Source organism: Melanotaenia boesemani, chromosome 8, assembly GCF_017639745.1.
Source record: "Melanotaenia boesemani isolate fMelBoe1 chromosome 8, fMelBoe1.pri, whole genome shotgun sequence".
NCBI classification, from domain to species: domain Eukaryota; kingdom Metazoa; phylum Chordata; class Actinopteri; order Atheriniformes; family Melanotaeniidae; genus Melanotaenia; species Melanotaenia boesemani.
The window spans coordinates 5,120,016-5,137,463 of NC_055689.1; the positions used below are offsets into that span (position 1 = coordinate 5,120,016).

Here is a 17,448-nt window from a genome sequence, read left to right on the forward strand (position 1 = left end):
TAGTTAAATCTGTGGCCACTGACTCCTCAGCTCCTGTTGTCCCAGCAGCGAGGCGTTCTGCAGCTGACTGAGGAAGCGAGGTAGACTGTGGATCACCATGTGACGTATGTGGCTTCGGTGCCACAGAGCCAACACGTCTCTGTCCCCATGCTCCAGCAGAGCCTCAACACGCCGTGAAACATGAAGAGGCACATCACTCAACTCCTGCAGCAGCTGGCTGTCTCTACCCTGGAGGGAAGACAAAAGAGCTCAGTATTAAAAGCTTTGCTGCATTAATACCTTCAAAGTCAGATCCAGACATTATTGGCTAAACTGCCAAAGGCTTTTTTTAATACAAATCCTAACATGTGTTTTGTGGTTACCTGTTTCCTGAATTCTATGAGGAGACGCTTTAATGTTTTTATTCTCTCTGCAAGTTTATTTAGCATCTGAAAGCTCAAATAGTGAAGCCAGTCCTGAGAAATGAACAAAATTAAAAATACTTAAAAACTGTCATGCTGGATTAAAGGTTGGGATGTTATGAGACCATCAGGGATACCTCTGCTGAAGTCAAACTCTGCAAACAACCTCTCGCTCTCAGCGTTAGCCTCTGATTCGCTGCTCCTACGGACAAGCTTCCCAGAGTTTCAGATTTGTTGCTGTTATCTCTTCTCCGCACATTCATCTTAAAACTGTGATCAGCTTCCATGCACACTGCTACACTGAGATCCTCACTGAGGGTCGGATCTGCACGTAAACAAGCAGAATTATTCACACTTGTTTCCATATTTGTGGCATAGTGCTGAGATTGTTGTGTATTTACCCTTCATATAACCTGCTGTGGTCTGGAGACATCGTCCCTTCAATGTCCCGTTCAGCCAGATCTTCTCTCTGTGGTCCAGTGTGGTCTGCAGCTGGAGACCTGAGCCATGGGTCCAAGACACAGCGCTGCCCCCCAACTCCACACTCCAGTTACCCATCCTGTACTGGAAAGTGAAAATACAATTTGTGTATTTTTGACGACTATCACTGACAAACATAATAACACTTTTTAGGATTTTTTTGGGGTCTTAAAACATTTAGGATTCTTAAAATTGAAACTGCAGTAATTGACCAGGCAAAACCTTTTCTGTTTAGTTTTTGTACATATTTTTTGTACAAATATAACAAATTAAAACATAAAGACCAGTAAATGTTTCCAGCCTTCTTTAACCATGAGGTGGCATTATTCTGTGCAAGGGCGGAGCCAGAGGGGGCTAGAAAATCCACATCATTCACTGCACAGTGCCATCTCCAGGCAGAGGAGGACAGACTCCTGTCAATGTCCTGCTCCGCTGACAGCCCATCATTCCTCCCCACGCCTTTCAGCTCTTCAACACCTCTCAGGGGAAACAATAAAGTAAACACAAAACCTGGACTGTCATTTCACACAACTGCCCACTGACAGCTCCCAGTGTTGAGCTAGCCACAGTCTACCACCACCACCAGACAGTAAACCAGAACAATTAGTGGCTGCTACCACATCAACCTGCAGATGCTGCATTTCAAAACAACCATCTTACCGTTCTATGGAGCCTTTTAAACCTGTTGCAGATATTTCCACTTAGGGATTCAGATTATTGATGTTTTATTTCTCATGTCTCTCTAATGTGACCACAGTTATCACAGCAGTGGATGTGGGTGTGTCATTTCCTTCCATAGTAGATGGACCTTGCCTACCTTTTGCACAACGCCCCGCCCCCCCTGCCCACTATAACTATAATAGTATAGCTTCACCTTTGATAATGTAACAAATCCAGGCCAAAAGCAGCCCTAAACATCCACAAATATGGATTCCTGTGGTAGAAACCAGCTAAACAGATGTGTTGTTGTTTTTTCTCTTTCAAATTTTTTATAGGTCACAAACCTCCTGGAGGAAATATGTCTTCTCTTTTCTGTCTGCAGTGCAGGAACTAAAACAACTCTGTTGTGTCTTTTTAAGCCTCCTCTTCAGAGCAGATTCTCCCCAAGCTTGAAGGGAAGTATAAAAAAATGTCACAGTAAACAGAAACTGCAGCTTTTAACCCTAGAAAAATTAAACAAATGACAGAAGATTGCACTGACTGTGAAGCCCGGGATTTATTGAGCCTGTATGTTAAAGAGAATCCAAGTTCTTATGACCCTCAGTAAGCCCCTTGAGCTGTTCACTTCAAACCGTTGTATTACCTCAGCCCAGACAGAGATCAGCGGCTGACCCCGATTCCTCTGTTTAAGCTTGGTTAGACTAATCACCTGCAGCTTCAGATCTGCTGTTCAGAGTAAGATGCAAAACTAATAACTATGGAGAACTGACATTGCCTAAAAATACTGCCGGAAAATACAGAAGTATAAAAATGGCTCAATAAACAAACTGATGACAAAAAATTATGAAAATGATGGAAAATAATTAAGAAACCTATAAAATGTGATACAGATTTATACATCTATTGAATTTTTTCAACTGTTTTAATTAAACTTTGTATTAATACTCCTATTTATTTAATTTTCAATTAATTCATTCATTTATTTGTTGCTTTTAAAATTTCTCTTTCCTTATTTATTTCTGCCTTATTTTCCTTTTACAAACCCCACATAAATGGCATAAAAATAAAGGAGGAAAGGAGGAAAACAGCTGGAAATGAAAATAGAAATAAAATTCATGCCACATGTTATAGGTTTCTTAATGGAAAAATTATTTTTAAAATACAGTAACCTTCAACATCACTGAAATCAGCCAAAATGTTTCACTGCTTGACCTGATGCATGTGTTTGTAATTAAAACACATCATAGTTGATCATTCACAATGTTCTTTACCTCAGAGAACAAAGACATGTTGGTCTGAGCAGTGGAGGAGTTAGTGAGGGCGAGGGTGAAGCTGCACTGGTAAGGTGGACCAGTCACCGACAGGCGAGACTGAGTGTAGAACAGCTGCTCTGCTGAGTTCAACCTGTGAGATCCGGACCACGACAGAGTCTGGCAGACACAGAGAGAGAGAGGTCTTAACTGGAGACAGGGCAGAAACTATGCTAAAACTTTTGGCTAAAGTTGGATTTTTTGCAACCCCAAATCCAAAAGATGTGGGACGCTGTGGGAAATATAAATAAAATCAGAATTCATTCATTTGCAAACCTATTTTTATTCCCAGTAGCACATAAACAACATGTTTGATGTTGAAACTGAGACATTTTACCATTTCATGGAAAATATGAGATCTCTTGGAAACTGAGCAACACATCTGTAAAAGGTTGAAACAGGGGCAACAAAAGAAGGAAAAGCATTTGACAATAAAAACCAACAGGAGGAGCATTTGACAAATAAGATTAATTGGCAACAGGTCAGTAACATGACTGGTGTAAAAGGAGCATTTCAGAGAAGCAGAGTCTCTCAGATGTACAGATGGACTGAAGATTATCAATCTAAGACAAACTGGATAAAGAATGCGGAACAATTTCAGAATAAAATTTCACTATCTACTGTGTATAATATGAACAAAAGATTCAGAGAATCTTTTATTTTTAAATAACAGTAACCATGGTAAGGGTCACTGCATGGACTCAGGAGGACTTCCAGAAACCACTGTCTGTGAACAAAGTTCACCCTGAAAACCACAAATCAGTTTAAAGCTCTATCATGCAAAGAAGAAGCCAGATGCGAACCGGATCCAGAAACACCACCATCTTCTCTGGACCAAAGCTCAGGAAAAGTGGAAAACTGTTCTGTGGTCAGATGGATGAAAATGTGAAATTCTCTTTGGAAAGCATGGACACCATGTCCTGCAGACTAAAGAGGAGAGGGAGCATCCAGCTTGTTATCAGCTGTCCTGTAGCACCATCTCTCTTGTTGTGTTTATCGTTTAGCTGAGGAGGAGGAAACTAGCGGTTCATGGTTCATACCGGCACATATTTACCCCAAAGTGTTGTTTTTGGCAGGATCTTCTCTAAAACAGTAGTTGGCTGGTGATAGAAAGACTTTATACATCAGCAATGCAGGGGCGGGTCTAGAAAAGTTTTGTTGGGGGGCCAGGCAGCAGCACTGACCAGGAAAAGGGGGGCACAAATGAGATATTTTTTTAGGTCTAGTTTATATTAAATATTGAACTGATTATTACTAGTGATCATTTAATATAAAATAGTGAAGAAAAAAATTGTAAAACAAAGAGCCAATGATAAATAATTTATCAACAGGTGTTTGTTTTGGGTGATGCTGCTGCAGGACTTTAATCACTGCTGGATAAACACTCACACTTCAATAATAAAAGGAAAAATACGTTTTTATCTAGATCATCAGTTTTATCAGTTTCTTCATCAATGTTGGCTGTTTAACTTCAGTTGTCACATGTGGTCGGTTTATGCCAAATATTATCACCATGGAGACGGTTGGTGAGATGATGATAAATTAATTCTGAATTATGATCTAGAAAATGGTAGAGATACCATAAATGTATAAATTTTTAATCATGTGACATCATTTTACAAAAAGACCCATTTATTTGTTGTAAGTGAAAGCAAAAATGTATGCTTGTACAATGTCTACAGGATTAAACTGTAACTGATTTCTAAAAGAACTTAAAGGGCTTTATCAAAAATGAGTGTAAGAAATTTCCCACCAGGCTCAAAAGACTTACAGGCTGTTGTGGACACACACCCAGCAGCACCATGTGCTCCAAACGGTCCCTGAGGTTGGTCTGAACTTTGGCCAGGAGTGTGTGTGAAGGACAGGGTACAGGAGACACTCTGTCCAGACCAATGTGAACCTGAAGGCTGTGCATTCCCCGCAAACTTTTCTGGAAGACATAAAGAAAACATTCTTATAATTTTTTTAATCCAAATGTCTGCTATGAATTGTGAAGCTCAAATGTCTCTGTTTAATATAAAGCAGAATACCTGGTATTTCAAGCTTTGCTTTATACTCCTGTTGTCCCACCTCAACTCTGCGTTCTGGGAATAAGAGTTTCCCTCCCGACCCACTGACACACAACCTTTAACCATCTGCACAAACCGACACACAAACCGTAAATTAGGAAGTTGGATGTTCTAAAACTGATTCTCCACACATGCAGCTTCATCTGCACAGTGCTGAAGATGCTGAGATCTACCAACCTGCTGCGCTGACAGCAGAACGCATGCCTGCCCCCGGCTGGAGTTGGACTGCCACTGTTTGTCCAGGCTGACAGAGACATTGACAGGGGCTGCACTGTCCCATGACAGATGGGTCTGCAGGCACACAGAGTCCACAAGCTTTATTTTTGTAGCTTCTTAGACATGTTGTAGATGTAAAATAATGGCTTGAATGTTTTTGCACACCTGGTGGTTGCTGCGTTGTTCGCTCTGTGAACTGTGTGATAGTGTGTGCAAAGAGAGCTGCCTCATCGTGGAGGAGAACGGCTGTTTCAGCTCCATTTTGGTTTCATTTCTTTCTTCTGAGCGACTCCATGCACTGAGAGCTCTGACCTACAGGAGACCAAATGTCATAGTTTCTCATAACTGGCATTTAAGATGTTTGATTTTTCTTTCACTGAACTCATTATAAAATCCCGGTGCTCTGTAGAGCATTATAGCTGTCACCAGCAAGCAACTTCAAATTTAACATTTGTAATGTAGAGTCAGATAAAAAAAAAGTCTGCACAAGTCTGCTCTGACCACCGACACAGACATTAAGATGATATGTACCAGCCAGGTGCTGCTAATAAAATGCATTTAATTAACTGATCATCGTCAGTGTGAGCACCTCTGTTAAAGCAGAAGTTTCAGGTGTGTGAACACAATGCCAAGGAGGAAAGACATCAGCAATGGACCTCTGAGAAAGGTAAAAGGCCAACTATAATTCCAACTATTATGAGTCCATCATCATACAGAGAGAAAGATTATTTATAAATGAAAACTGACAGCTGACAATCCTCCCAAAGGTGGACATCCCAGCAAATTTACTTTAAGGTCAGAGAAACTGCAAAAAAACCAAAGAGATACATCTCAGACTCTACAGTCTTCAGTTGACGTGTAAAAATGTTGAAGCTCATGACAGTGCACTTAGAAAAAGACAGAAAAAGTATGGCTTGTTAGAAAAGAGAAAACTTCTCTAAGAAAAACAACAGCTTAGGTTTGCAACGCTGCATCAGAAACACAGATATGTTTGGTCAAAACGCAGAGTAGAACATTTGGAGAAAACCAAACACAGTATTTCAACACAAACACCTCATAACAACTGTCAATCATAGTGGTGGAGGGCTGATGATCTGGGCTTATTCTGGATACCTTATAGTCATTGAGTGGGCGCGAACTCCTCTGTATACAACAGTAATCTAGAGTCAAATGTAATACACTAAGACAGTAATACCAAACACAGCAGCAAGTCTACAACTAAAAAGAAGAGAATCTAAATGTGGATGAACAAGTGCTCACAGATTTTGATGGACTGAAGCAAGATTGTACAGAAGAGTGGATCAGAACTCCTCCACAATGGTGCGAGACTGATAACGTACAGAAAATGATTACTTCAGATTATTTGTTGCTGAAAGTGGTTCTACAAGCTCATGAATCATGAGTCATTGTTTTTTTCACACACTGTCTCTGTATTTTGGTTTAATTTCTGGTAAATAAATAATGACACAGCGTAAATCGTCATGTATTGTTATTCACCTGAGGTTGTTTTTCTAATTTTAAGACCTATAAAGGCATGTAAAACCTTAGAACTGAAGGAGAGCAGACTTTCTTTCCCACACGACTGTATAGTTTAAATTATGTTGCTTTATCTGAAAAAAAAGTTATTTATTAAGTTATTCCATTTCAGCAGCAGAAAGTGAACACCAGGTTTAGACGGTAAGGAATTAAAGGACTCAAAGTCAAGACCAAATATGACAAAAGAAGCATGCCTGACCTGTTCCAGTTGCCCGTGCCTTGTCCAGCCCAGTAAAACCCTGTCTTGCCTGCCATGCAAGGATCGCTCCAGCATCAAGTCCAAACTGGTCAGACGGGGAATGCAGTTGATCTGAACTAAAATCATGAATGAGAGACTTTAACAATCAGCTAGTTTAAGGAGTGTTGTATGACGTGTTCATACTTTTATTAATGATTAAATTAGAAAGTTTTCAAAATCTTTAAAGTTTTCCACAATTTAAAATGTTTCAGATTGATCTTAGGCACTGGTCTTACAAGTAACCAGCAAACCAATGGTCACTGTAATAGGCAGCCAGGCTTTCAGAAGCCTTCTTTGGTAGGATGATAAAAGATGAAAAATACTTTATTAATCTCCTGAGATAAATTGTAATGTTATAGTAGAGCTTCTTTTAAAAAAATAAATATTAAAAATATTAATTTTATTTTATTAAAAATAATTTACATTCCAAGACTTGTTCCAGAGGGTGATGGCTGCTGGCAGGAATGACCTGCACCTTTCTGTTTTGCAACATACTAAATGACTCCTCTGAGTGAACACACAATTGTTTTCTCATAGTGTTGTGAGAGGATGTGAAGAGTTGTGCATCATGTTCAGCCACTTATGCAGCATTCTTCTTTGGATAATCACCTGCAGCGGCTCCAGAGTTATCTCTAAACAGAACCAGAGTTATCCCTAAACAGAACCAGAATTTTCCCCAGTACAGAACCAGAGCTATCCCCAAAATAGAACCAGAGGTATCCCCAAAATAGAACCAGAGGTATCCCCAGCATGGAACCAGAGTTATCTCCAGTACAGAACCAGAGTTATCCCCAGTAAAGAACCAGTTATTTCCAGCACAGAACCAGAAGCAGAGCTATCCCCAGCACAGAACCAGCCTTCTTGATCCATTTGTTCAGTTTCTTTAAGTCTCTGCTGCTGCTGCCTTAACAGATGCTGCAAAGCTGATTGTGATTTCCCCAACAGACTTATGGAAGATATGAAACATCTTGGTGCAGACAGTGAATGAGCTCAGCTTCCTTAAGAAATAGAGTCTGCTCTGTTCCTTCTTGTAGATGTGTCTGTGTTGCACTTCCAGTCCAGTCTGTGGTCCAACTGAACGCCAAGGTACTTGTATTCATCCACCACTTCCACCTCTTCTCCCAGGATGTCTTTTGTTTTCTTTTTATACAAGGTGAGGTAATTGTTTCTGCACCAACTCATTGTTTGTTGGGTAGTCATAAATCCATGTGGTTGTGGAAGAATCCACCTGGAATTTATGGAACTTTTAATATAAAAGAGAAGATGAATTGTATCAAAATGACTTGAGAAATCAAAGAACATGATCCCCACAAAGCCACCTGATGTAAGGATTAAATGTTACATGACAGACTGTTGGGAATTTGCATCACTCTCAGATTGTGAGTCATGTGATCTGATGTCAGTACTATCCCTGCTGTCATGCATCATGATGTGGTGATTTGGATAATGAAACTGGGAGACTAGTCAGGGCAGAGATAAAGTTGGATGCATAAAAATGTAGAGCAGCCATAAGTGACACCTTTTTTTCCAGAATGAAAAGAATCTTAGGTTTGGACAAGAATTGGATTTTTATTCTAAAAAAAACTGAACTCAGTGGAAAATCTCTGAGGAAACCTGAAAATGGCCGTGCATTGATGCTCCTGGTTCAACTGGGTCAGCTATAAGTGATTCAGGCAGTAGGAGAAACTTTAAAATCAGAGATGAGCCAAAAAAGCAACAGGATCATTTCCAAGAAGATGCATGGAAGTCTTTGCTGCCAAATGTGCTTTAAAACTGTTTGAAAACAAATGTAAATTAATACATATCTCTGATTCATAGTAAACTTGCAAAACATTACAGATCTACTTTTTTCTTTTTGTAGAGTATTAAATAATTCATGGTAAAACTAATGAGTCTGAAAACTTTCTGCATGCACTGTACACAGCCCTGATGTGGCCTTTTGGAAAGCTCAGAAAGGTGGATGGATGTGTAATAACTTACTCTTCAGAGTCTGGTTCCCCATCTCCAGAGCTGGAGGAGCAGAGTACAGACCAGACAAGCTAAACTCATGATTGCCCCACAGAGCTGCCTGCTGAACTTGGTAGTTCCAAATCCTGGCCTCATACATCGTCCTCACCGCGACGGTCCTGGGCAGACGCCTCAGCTGCAAAATGAAGAAAATTACTGACACATTTAAGATGCCTTAAAGTTTGGGCTGACAGTAAAGTGATGATACAGCTCCAAAATACCTGTGGGTATGTGTGTTTCATCTCTACGGCCTGTCTGTACCCACTCTCAGTGGCCACTAGCTCCCCCAGAGCCCACAGCCTCCGCCTGCCTGACGAGATCTCCACCAAACCTGCCACACTGGACTCAGACTGGTTCAGCTGGGAGGGTAGACAAATCTGTGCGTTGAATGACTTCAAAACAAAAGATGCTCTGGTTTTGCAGAGTGTGTGTCTTGTTCTAGTGTGAATACAATTAAGAGGAATGCATCTAAAGATAAAACCCCACCTGAGAGCGGACATTGAGCTGAGAGGGGAGATAGATCAACATCCTGGGAATGTTGTGGACCACCTTCACTACGAGGTCCTTGCTAGACAACAGAATATCTGTCACTTACATGAAGGTGCAGGTGATTGTCAGAGCATATATATGTTTAGTATCAGTTTAATTTCCAGATATTCAGAACGCCACAACAGAAGATAATGAGTATCAACCATACCTATGAGGCACATGGTGTCCCTGGATGATGAGAGCGAGTGAGGAACTCAGTTCAGGATTTATAGCCATGGAACATCTAAGCTGTGACTCAGTGAGTCTTCCCCAGGCCTCAACCTCAAAATCAATAGTCATAGAGAGGGTGAGAACAGAAAAAAAGCTTTGGTAAGCACATGTGCTTACTGACTTCATAGTACACTGTAAAAAAAAAAAAAAGTAAAAGGAATGGTCGTATTGAACCATCTGGGGCCCAGAAAAAATACTGTGGAAAAAATTTTAAAACTATGTTGTTAAATTCAATATTAAAAATAGAGTTTACACCATTACTTTTGCATAAGATCGTTCATTTAATTTAGACTATTTAATATTTAATGAAAGATGTTTGCATGTATAATATGAATTCATTTCATTGTCAGTCCAGGGACTTGAAGCTGGGTCCCAAATGCACCTCTTCCACCTCCACAACCCCCAAGATAACATACATAACGGCTCCTAAATGTAAGGCTTGAAAACTATCAGGATCTTCATACATAAGGAGGATAAAGTGGTCTTTGGTGGATTCAGTTCATCACTGTAACAAAATACCTACAAACCAAATTCAGCTTCTTCTAATGCCAAATTCAGATCTTAATGGGGCATCAGTAATAATTAATGAAAGATGTTCACACGTATATTATTATACATATAATATTAATTTATTTCACTGTGCCAAACCCACCTCTTTAACCTTTAGGCCAGAAGAGAGTTGTCTGTTATTAATTTTTTTTTTATCAGATTAATCAAAGCATAAAAATTAATTAATTATGATTAATCACCATTCCTGTGCCTGAGATCTGTCCGTTTTCACTGTATTCTATCAACAGAAAGAGCAAACCAATGCTAACTTGGGTTTTTCTTCACTTTTTTACATTAGATGATCACTTTAGTTGTACTAATCAGTTTAATATTACATAAAATCAAGACATTAAAGTATATCTCCTGTGTGCCAACATCAGTGCCCCTGTTTGGTCCCCATCTATTTTTTTCTAGACCCACCCCTGCATAGCTGAAGTATAAATCCTTTCTACCAGCTGTCAGCTATTAGAGGAGAGCTCCCAGTTAAAACCTGTTTAGAATTTCTCTCACTATGTTAATGGCCCCTAAATGATCAGACCTGTGTCTCCAACATCTGCACAATACCAATGATCTAGAGAAGACGTCCCCTAGTTTCCGTGACAGTGACATGAATCTGATAAATGTAGCTTACTTCAGCTAGCATGTCCAAAAACAATACTTTCGACTCAGAAGTCTGGTGGGCCTCTCAGGTGCTGTTCTTAAATGGTTTTATTCCTATTTCACAGATTGTCAGTTTTATGTAAGTATGGATACATGCTTATCACAGATCCATAAAATCCAATGTGGGGTTCACCAATGATCAATTCTAGGCCCAATTCTTTTTATTTTTGTACATCTTGCCACTTTGGGATGTCATCAGGAAACAACAGATTTTCAAAGCATGCTGATGATATGCAGCTTTACATCATTATGTCTCCTGTTGACCTGGAGCCAGTTAATGTCCTCTTAAACTGTTTTTTAGATTTAAAGTCATGGATGGCAGAGAACGTCTTACAGCTTAACCAGGACAAAACTGTTGTCTTAATTATCGGTCTTGAAAACAAGAGAGAGATCATTTTATCAAAATTACAAAACTTTAAACATTCTCAGTGTGTGAGAAATCTGGGTGTCCTTTTTGACTCTGAGTTTGATTTTATTCCACACATTAGAAATGTCACAAAGACAGGATTTTATAATAATAATAACATTATTATTATTATTAATGAGAAGAAGAAGAAGAAGAAGAAGAAGAAGAAGAAGAAGAAGAAGAAGAAGAAGAAGAAGAAGAAGAAGAAGAAGAAGAAGAAGAAGAAGAAGAAGAAGAAGAAGAAGAAGAAGAAGAAGAAGAAGAAGAAGAAGAAGAAGAAGAAGAAGAAGAAGAAGAAGAAGAAGAAGAAGAAGAAGAAGAAGAAGAAGAAGAAGAAGAAGAAGAAGAAGAAGAAGAAGAAGAAGAAGAAGAAGAAGAAGAAGAAGAAGAAGAAGGAGGAGGAGGAGGAGGAGGAGGAGGAGGAGGAGGAGGAGGAGGAGGAGGAGGAGGAGGAGGAGGAGGTTTTATTACAGTATACCTGCAAGGCAGGGCTTGGTTTTCCTTGTATAGTATGTTTCAGTGTCACCCGGGCCTCCTTGGTCCCTCCACGTGTCCCCCAACCCCCGACATCTCCCACCACACGAATCCTCCAGTCCTGACTGGCAACATCAATAGAGACACTTCGCAGTGGGCCTGCAGAGCATATCAGGTTTAAAAATAAAATCTCTAAACCATGTCTGACTTTTGCCATAGGAAACTTGGGATTGTTTGTACGTGTCTAGTTTTCTTAAATTCAGTTCAAGCAGGGACATAAAATACCAGCATTGTAAATAAGCTAAAAATAGTCATAACTACCATAGAAGCTTTAGAATGAAACCCAGTTTTTAATTCCAACCGACCTTTAAATTGAGCAATAAGTATAGTATCCAGGTTGTGTTGTGTCCTTGTTTGATTGAGAGGAGAATAAGAGAAAAGTGCTGCCAGATGTCCATCAGTGCCGCTGACATTCAAGCCAGATGTGAGCAACTTGTGACCGCCCACGCTGAGCTGAGCCCTAGACTGAAGCCGAGGTAGAGTTCCCTGGATAAAGCATAGGCCCTTAAAGAGAACAGAAATAAATACAATGAGACAGAAAATTTCCTCAGTTTAACTTATCAATATTAAAAACAGAACAGTACCTCTATATTAAGTGGCAGTCCTTGGTCATGTAACCATGACCAGCTGTGCCATATGCTTCCTCTTATTTCATTGTTCAGGGGAGACCTTTTCATGTGAAGTCTCAGTCCAGCCCTGTCATCTCCACAATGGGCCTGCAGAGTCCACTCCTTCCCCTCAGCAACACCAAGCTCCACCTGCACAAGTCATTGCACAGGCTAGAGTGAGTGTTGCTAACATGCACCAAAACCTCAATCATTTTGAAACATATGATCTAACCTGAATGTTGTTGTTTGCAGGGACTCCCAGTTGCTTCAGATAATTCACTGTGTGTCTAAAATCACTTTTCACTCTCACTGCTTCAGTTGTCTTTGCCACTATCATCTCTTTACTTAACTGAAACATTCAGAAAGTGAACAGAAACCATTGTTAAAGAATTCATAATAATATAAAATTTAATAACTTTTTTTTTTTCCCCCCCCACTTTTCGGGTATAAAACAAACTCTCTGGCCATTTTATTAGACACATCTTACTAGCACTGGGTTTTACCACCTTTAGCATTCTTCATGTCATAAATTCAACAAGGTGGTGGAAACCTTCCTCAGAGGTTTTCTCCATATTGACATGACAGCATCACACAGTTGCTGCAGGTTTGTCGGCTGCATCCATGATGAGAATCTCCCGTTCCACCACATCCCAAAGCTGCTCTACTGGTTTGAGATCTGGTGACTGTGGAGGCCGTTGAAGTCCAGTGAACTCATCGTCATGTTCTAGAAAGCAGTCGGAGATGATTGCCAAAATGTCTTCAGACAGGTTTGTCCATCATTATTTACTTTTTAGCTGTATACTAACTACAGTACAAATAATCCTGGATAGTTCCTTTCTGATGTTTTTAAATCTTTTGCCTTTTTGTTTTCCCTCTTATGTCCTGTAGAGTATTTCTACATGGCTCCTTAACACAGGAACAGGAAGCTCTGATGGCTCAGGTCACCAGGTCTCTTAAAAACTCTTGGTGCAGTATCCTGCTGGAAGTAGCATCAGACGATGCTACATTGTGGTCATAAACGGATGGACATGGTCAACAACAGTACTCAGGAAGGCAGAGTAAGGGGGCCAAAGTGGCTTAAGAAAATATCTCCCACACCGTTACAGAAGCAGAAGCCTGACCTGTTGATCCACAGCAAGATGGATCCATGTTTTCATGATGTTTCCACCAAATTCTGAGCCTAGCATCTGAATGTGGAGCTGAAATGGAGACTCATCAGACCAGCAACGTTTCTCCATCTTCTGTTGTCCAGTGTTGGTGAGTGTGTGTGAATTGTAGCCTCAGTTTCCTGTTCTTAGCTGACAGGAGGCACCCGGTGTGTCTTCTGCTGCTGCAGTCCATCTGCTTCAAGGTTGGACGTGTTGTGTGTTCAGAGATGCTGGTCTGCAGACCTTGGTAGGAACCAGTGCTTATTTGGCTTCCTATCATCTCCAACCAGTCTGTCCATTCTCCTCTGACCTCTGACATTAAAAAGACATTCTGGTCCAGACAACTGCTGCTCACTGGATATTTTCTCTTCTTCAGACCATTCTCTGTAAACTCTAGAGATGGTTGTGTGTGAAAATCCCAGTAGATCAGCATATTCTGAAATACCAACAACCATGTTCAAAGTCACAGAAATCCACTTTCTTTCTTTTTTTGTTGCTCAGTTCGAACTTCAGCAAATCGTCTCTTCATGTCTACATGATTAGATGAGTTGAGTTGCTGCCCTGTGATTGGCTGATTAGATGTTTGTATTAACGAGAAGTTGAAGAGACGGATTTAATAAAGTGGCCAGTGAGGTGTACAAAGAATATTATTTTGGTCCCAATCTTCAAGGTTTAAATGTCCATATTACAAAAAATCCATAAAAACTCTTAAAGAGTTGATTTGGCCCTTACCTTCTGATTTTCCACACTGCTGTTGACTATGAAAAAGTATGAACCTTTGTTGTGACTGCCCGAGTTTATGGTCAGTGCAGCACTCACAGGGAAACCAAGTTTCTTTAACATGGGCACAGAGTGGTTTAGATTTAGTGATGCTTCATTCTGATCCTGCAGTAACAGAAAATGTGAGGGGACATCCTTTCATCTAAGGAATTTTGAATTTATTTGCAATGAAAATGTAAGAAATGTAAGATTAAACATCAGTTAGGTGATTCTGATCTCATACCTTAGTTTTTTTGAGAGCGAGCAGAGCCTGTAACTCTGTGTCATCTATCACCATGGAGACATGAGAATCAACAAAAGCTGGTGAGACAACAAGAGACCCAGAAGCTTGCACCCTATCTGGACTACCCCACTCCTGAAAACACAAGAACAACATATATTATAAATATGTGAGCAATGAGAATGAAATAACATGCTATGAGTGGGAGCTGTACCTGGACTATGGTGCAATTGTTGTGATACAGCAGCGACCCCTGCAGGTCAGGATGAGACATCACAGTTCCACTGGTTCTGACTGCACACTTTTCCATCACTAGTAGTAGTTCTGCATCATGTCGCAGTTTTTGGGACTTGCTGGTTATTCTCAGTCTGCTGCTTTTTGGAAGACTTCTAAGAGCAGGGATGTCATGGCTGAGTTCACCCTCAAACTTCAGCTCTGGCCAGGGTTTTGCATCAAGCCTTAGGAAAACTCTCCCACCCTTTAGGTCAATTTCGGACATTGTTGACCAGATACCTTGATGATCCTGCCACACTGAGCCATTTAAATGAGCCTTTAATGGATAATAAGTCTGCTGTTATTGTGACTGAAAACCAAATAATTTTGCAAACTTTCTGGATTCTTTATGGAAGAGTTGTTAAGTGCCTTGGGAATAAGGTACTGTAACAAAAGCCTACCTGTAACAGTGGACATGCTGACTCCAAAGCCCAAAGCCACCGTGACTTTCCTCTGGCCTGTGCGACTCTACTGACTCTAACGTTGCATGTGCCAGCTTTGATAAGTAGACCCACCGCCTGCTCTGTGTCTTCAGGTGCGACAGCCTCTATGGTGATGATCTGCGGCAGACCCTGACTCCTCAACCCAAGGAAGGAGTGAGTCAGGGTGCCAGAGAGATGTGGAGTCCTGCAAGACTGACTCAGCTCCAGAGAAAGGTCCTGGTTGTCTGCCCTCAGAGAGGAGGATAAATTCACCTGGCAAGAAGTAACTGACAGGAGGCTCCGAAAAGCCAGGGACACAGGGACGGTTGTTTTCTACACAACAAAAACATGTGGATAGTGTTAATGATGGCAATTATCTATGGCAGGGTTCCTTACTCCAGTCCTTGAGCGCTACCATCCTGCAGGTTTAAGATGTTTCCCTGCAGTAAAACACCTGACTACAGTCAATGGGTCATTACCAAGCTGTTGGAGAAACTCATTTAATTTGAATCAGGTGTGCTGCAACAGGGAAACATTTAAAACTTGCAGGGCGGTAGCCCTTGAGGACTAGAGTTAGTGACCCTCTATGCTCTACTACTACAGCAAACAACCTGTGAGTCATTCCATGAAAAGGGTACACTATAAATCTTTCTGACCTTTTAAGGTGTATTTAATCTATTGGGTCACCAAAATCTATATTTAAACAGCATTATTTATACTGTACATCAAAATGTCTCCTTTAATTAAATTTGATTTTTTTATGAGAAATTATTTAGGTTTTTTAGTTGACATCTCCTACTTGTCACATCCCTCATCGCCTTCAATGAAAGTGTATTTTGAATATAACAAATAAAACCATATAAACAAATGTTCATACACCAGGGATGTCCAGCTTCAGTCCTCAGCAGCCATAGCCCTGCAGGTTTTAGGTGTTCTGCTCAAACACACCTGATTCAAATCAAATGTTTTTCCTCAACAGGCTGTTGTCAAGTTCTGCTCAAGCATGTTGACCCATTGATCCAATTCAGCAAGAAACATAAAAACCTGCAAGACTGTGGCTATCAAGGGTGACTTTGCACACCTCTGTCATATATTATGATATAAAAACATCTCTATGTGGTTTTGGCTCTTAATGAGTTTTTATCTAAATAAATTGATAAATATTCATTAAACTCACATTATTTAGTTCTGTACCTGAAAAATTCCTCGACCCTCTTACACAAGTGATCCTTCTCCCATAAAAACTATGGTATAATCCATACAAGTGTTACGACCATGAACATCAGGAAGTTACATAACTGTTTTTTGGACAACAGAATACTAAAGACAGGCAAGTGGTTACCCTCTTACTGTATTTTGGTAATTTATCTTGTGACATTGTGATACAATAGAAATACATTATATAATCATATTCAGAGAGCTTTTCCTGGTAGGTAAATATACCCTAAATGCTATGGGGTATTTATATAGGTATTACCTTTTTGTGTGAAAAGTATGAAAACATTCAGTTTTTCTTGTGGAATGACTCGCAGCTTCATGATTTAAAGGAATCTGTGCTAATAAATGTAATTTTTCTAACTGTGATTTTTAGAAAGTTATCAAATCTCCTATGGCTAAGATTTTGCTCACCTGTACCAAAGGACAGTAGCTGGTCACATTGACACTGTAAGAAGACCGCCCAACTTCTATCCGTGAAGCCATGATATTCCCAAAATTACCTCTGAGATGACACTGCCCAAGCTCAAGGTTAAAATCCACCTCAGGCATGCGTGCAGTAGAGACATTGAGGAGTAGCTGTGCATGAGTGGGAAACTGTATTGTTTTTATTGCCTCTATAGAATGTAGCACTGATGCCCTCAGACTGAGGTGAGGCTGACAAGTGGAGGACAGGCTGAAACTTCCTTTCTGGGACCCTTCTACCTGAAGGACCGTACTGAGATTTGTGAAACAACCTGAACGTGTGATGGAGATGTTGACTGAGGCTTGTGGAGGCAGAAGAGTCTATAAAAAAGAAAAAAAATAGATTACAACCAGGGTTTTCCTCTATTCAAACAATTTAGCATAAGTAATGAACACTTTAAGCAGTAGATGTGCAACTTCATATTTATAGCTATGCAGCTCTAAAAAGTTAAAATAATGGCTATTAGAGCTGGAAATTGGCTAACTAGCTAA

The 17,448-nt window shown here is 40.2% G+C and overlaps 1 protein-coding gene across 3 annotated transcripts in view; it reads right to left on the reverse strand.

Moving 5' to 3' along the window:
* LOC121644668 overlaps positions 1-17,102 on the reverse strand; it is a 43,346-nt gene extending 26,244 nt beyond the window's left edge. For 2 of the 3 annotated variants that reach the window (XM_041992788.1, XM_041992786.1), the window contains exons 1-23: positions 16,906-17,102; positions 15,256-15,609; positions 14,796-15,131; positions 14,585-14,716; positions 14,314-14,466; positions 12,666-12,782; positions 12,410-12,583; positions 12,131-12,329; positions 11,770-11,924; positions 9,615-9,727; positions 9,404-9,485; positions 9,139-9,276; positions 8,891-9,053; positions 6,872-6,987; positions 5,302-5,448; positions 5,098-5,211; positions 4,882-4,986; positions 4,623-4,781; positions 2,813-2,971; positions 803-965; positions 539-726; positions 363-455; positions 24-228 (exon numbers count right to left, since the gene is read on the reverse strand). In XM_041992788.1, the coding sequence (XP_041848722.1) occupies positions 24-228; positions 363-455; positions 539-726; positions 803-965; positions 2,813-2,971; positions 4,623-4,781; positions 4,882-4,986; positions 5,098-5,211; positions 5,302-5,448; positions 6,872-6,987; positions 8,891-9,053; positions 9,139-9,276; positions 9,404-9,485; positions 9,615-9,727; positions 11,770-11,924; positions 12,131-12,329; positions 12,410-12,583; positions 12,666-12,782; positions 14,314-14,466; positions 14,585-14,716; positions 14,796-15,131; positions 15,256-15,609; positions 16,906-17,043 (3,703 nt within the window). In that variant the 5' untranslated portion in view covers positions 17,044-17,102. The remainder of the gene's footprint in view (positions 1-23; positions 229-362; positions 456-538; positions 727-802; positions 966-2,812; positions 2,972-4,622; positions 4,782-4,881; positions 4,987-5,097; positions 5,212-5,301; positions 5,449-6,871; positions 6,988-8,890; positions 9,054-9,138; positions 9,277-9,403; positions 9,486-9,614; positions 9,728-11,769; positions 11,925-12,130; positions 12,330-12,409; positions 12,584-12,665; positions 12,783-14,313; positions 14,467-14,584; positions 14,717-14,795; positions 15,132-15,255; positions 15,610-16,905) is intronic. The other variant, XM_041992787.1, reaches the window with a different exon arrangement.
* Between the last annotated feature and the right edge of the window lie 346 nt (positions 17,103-17,448).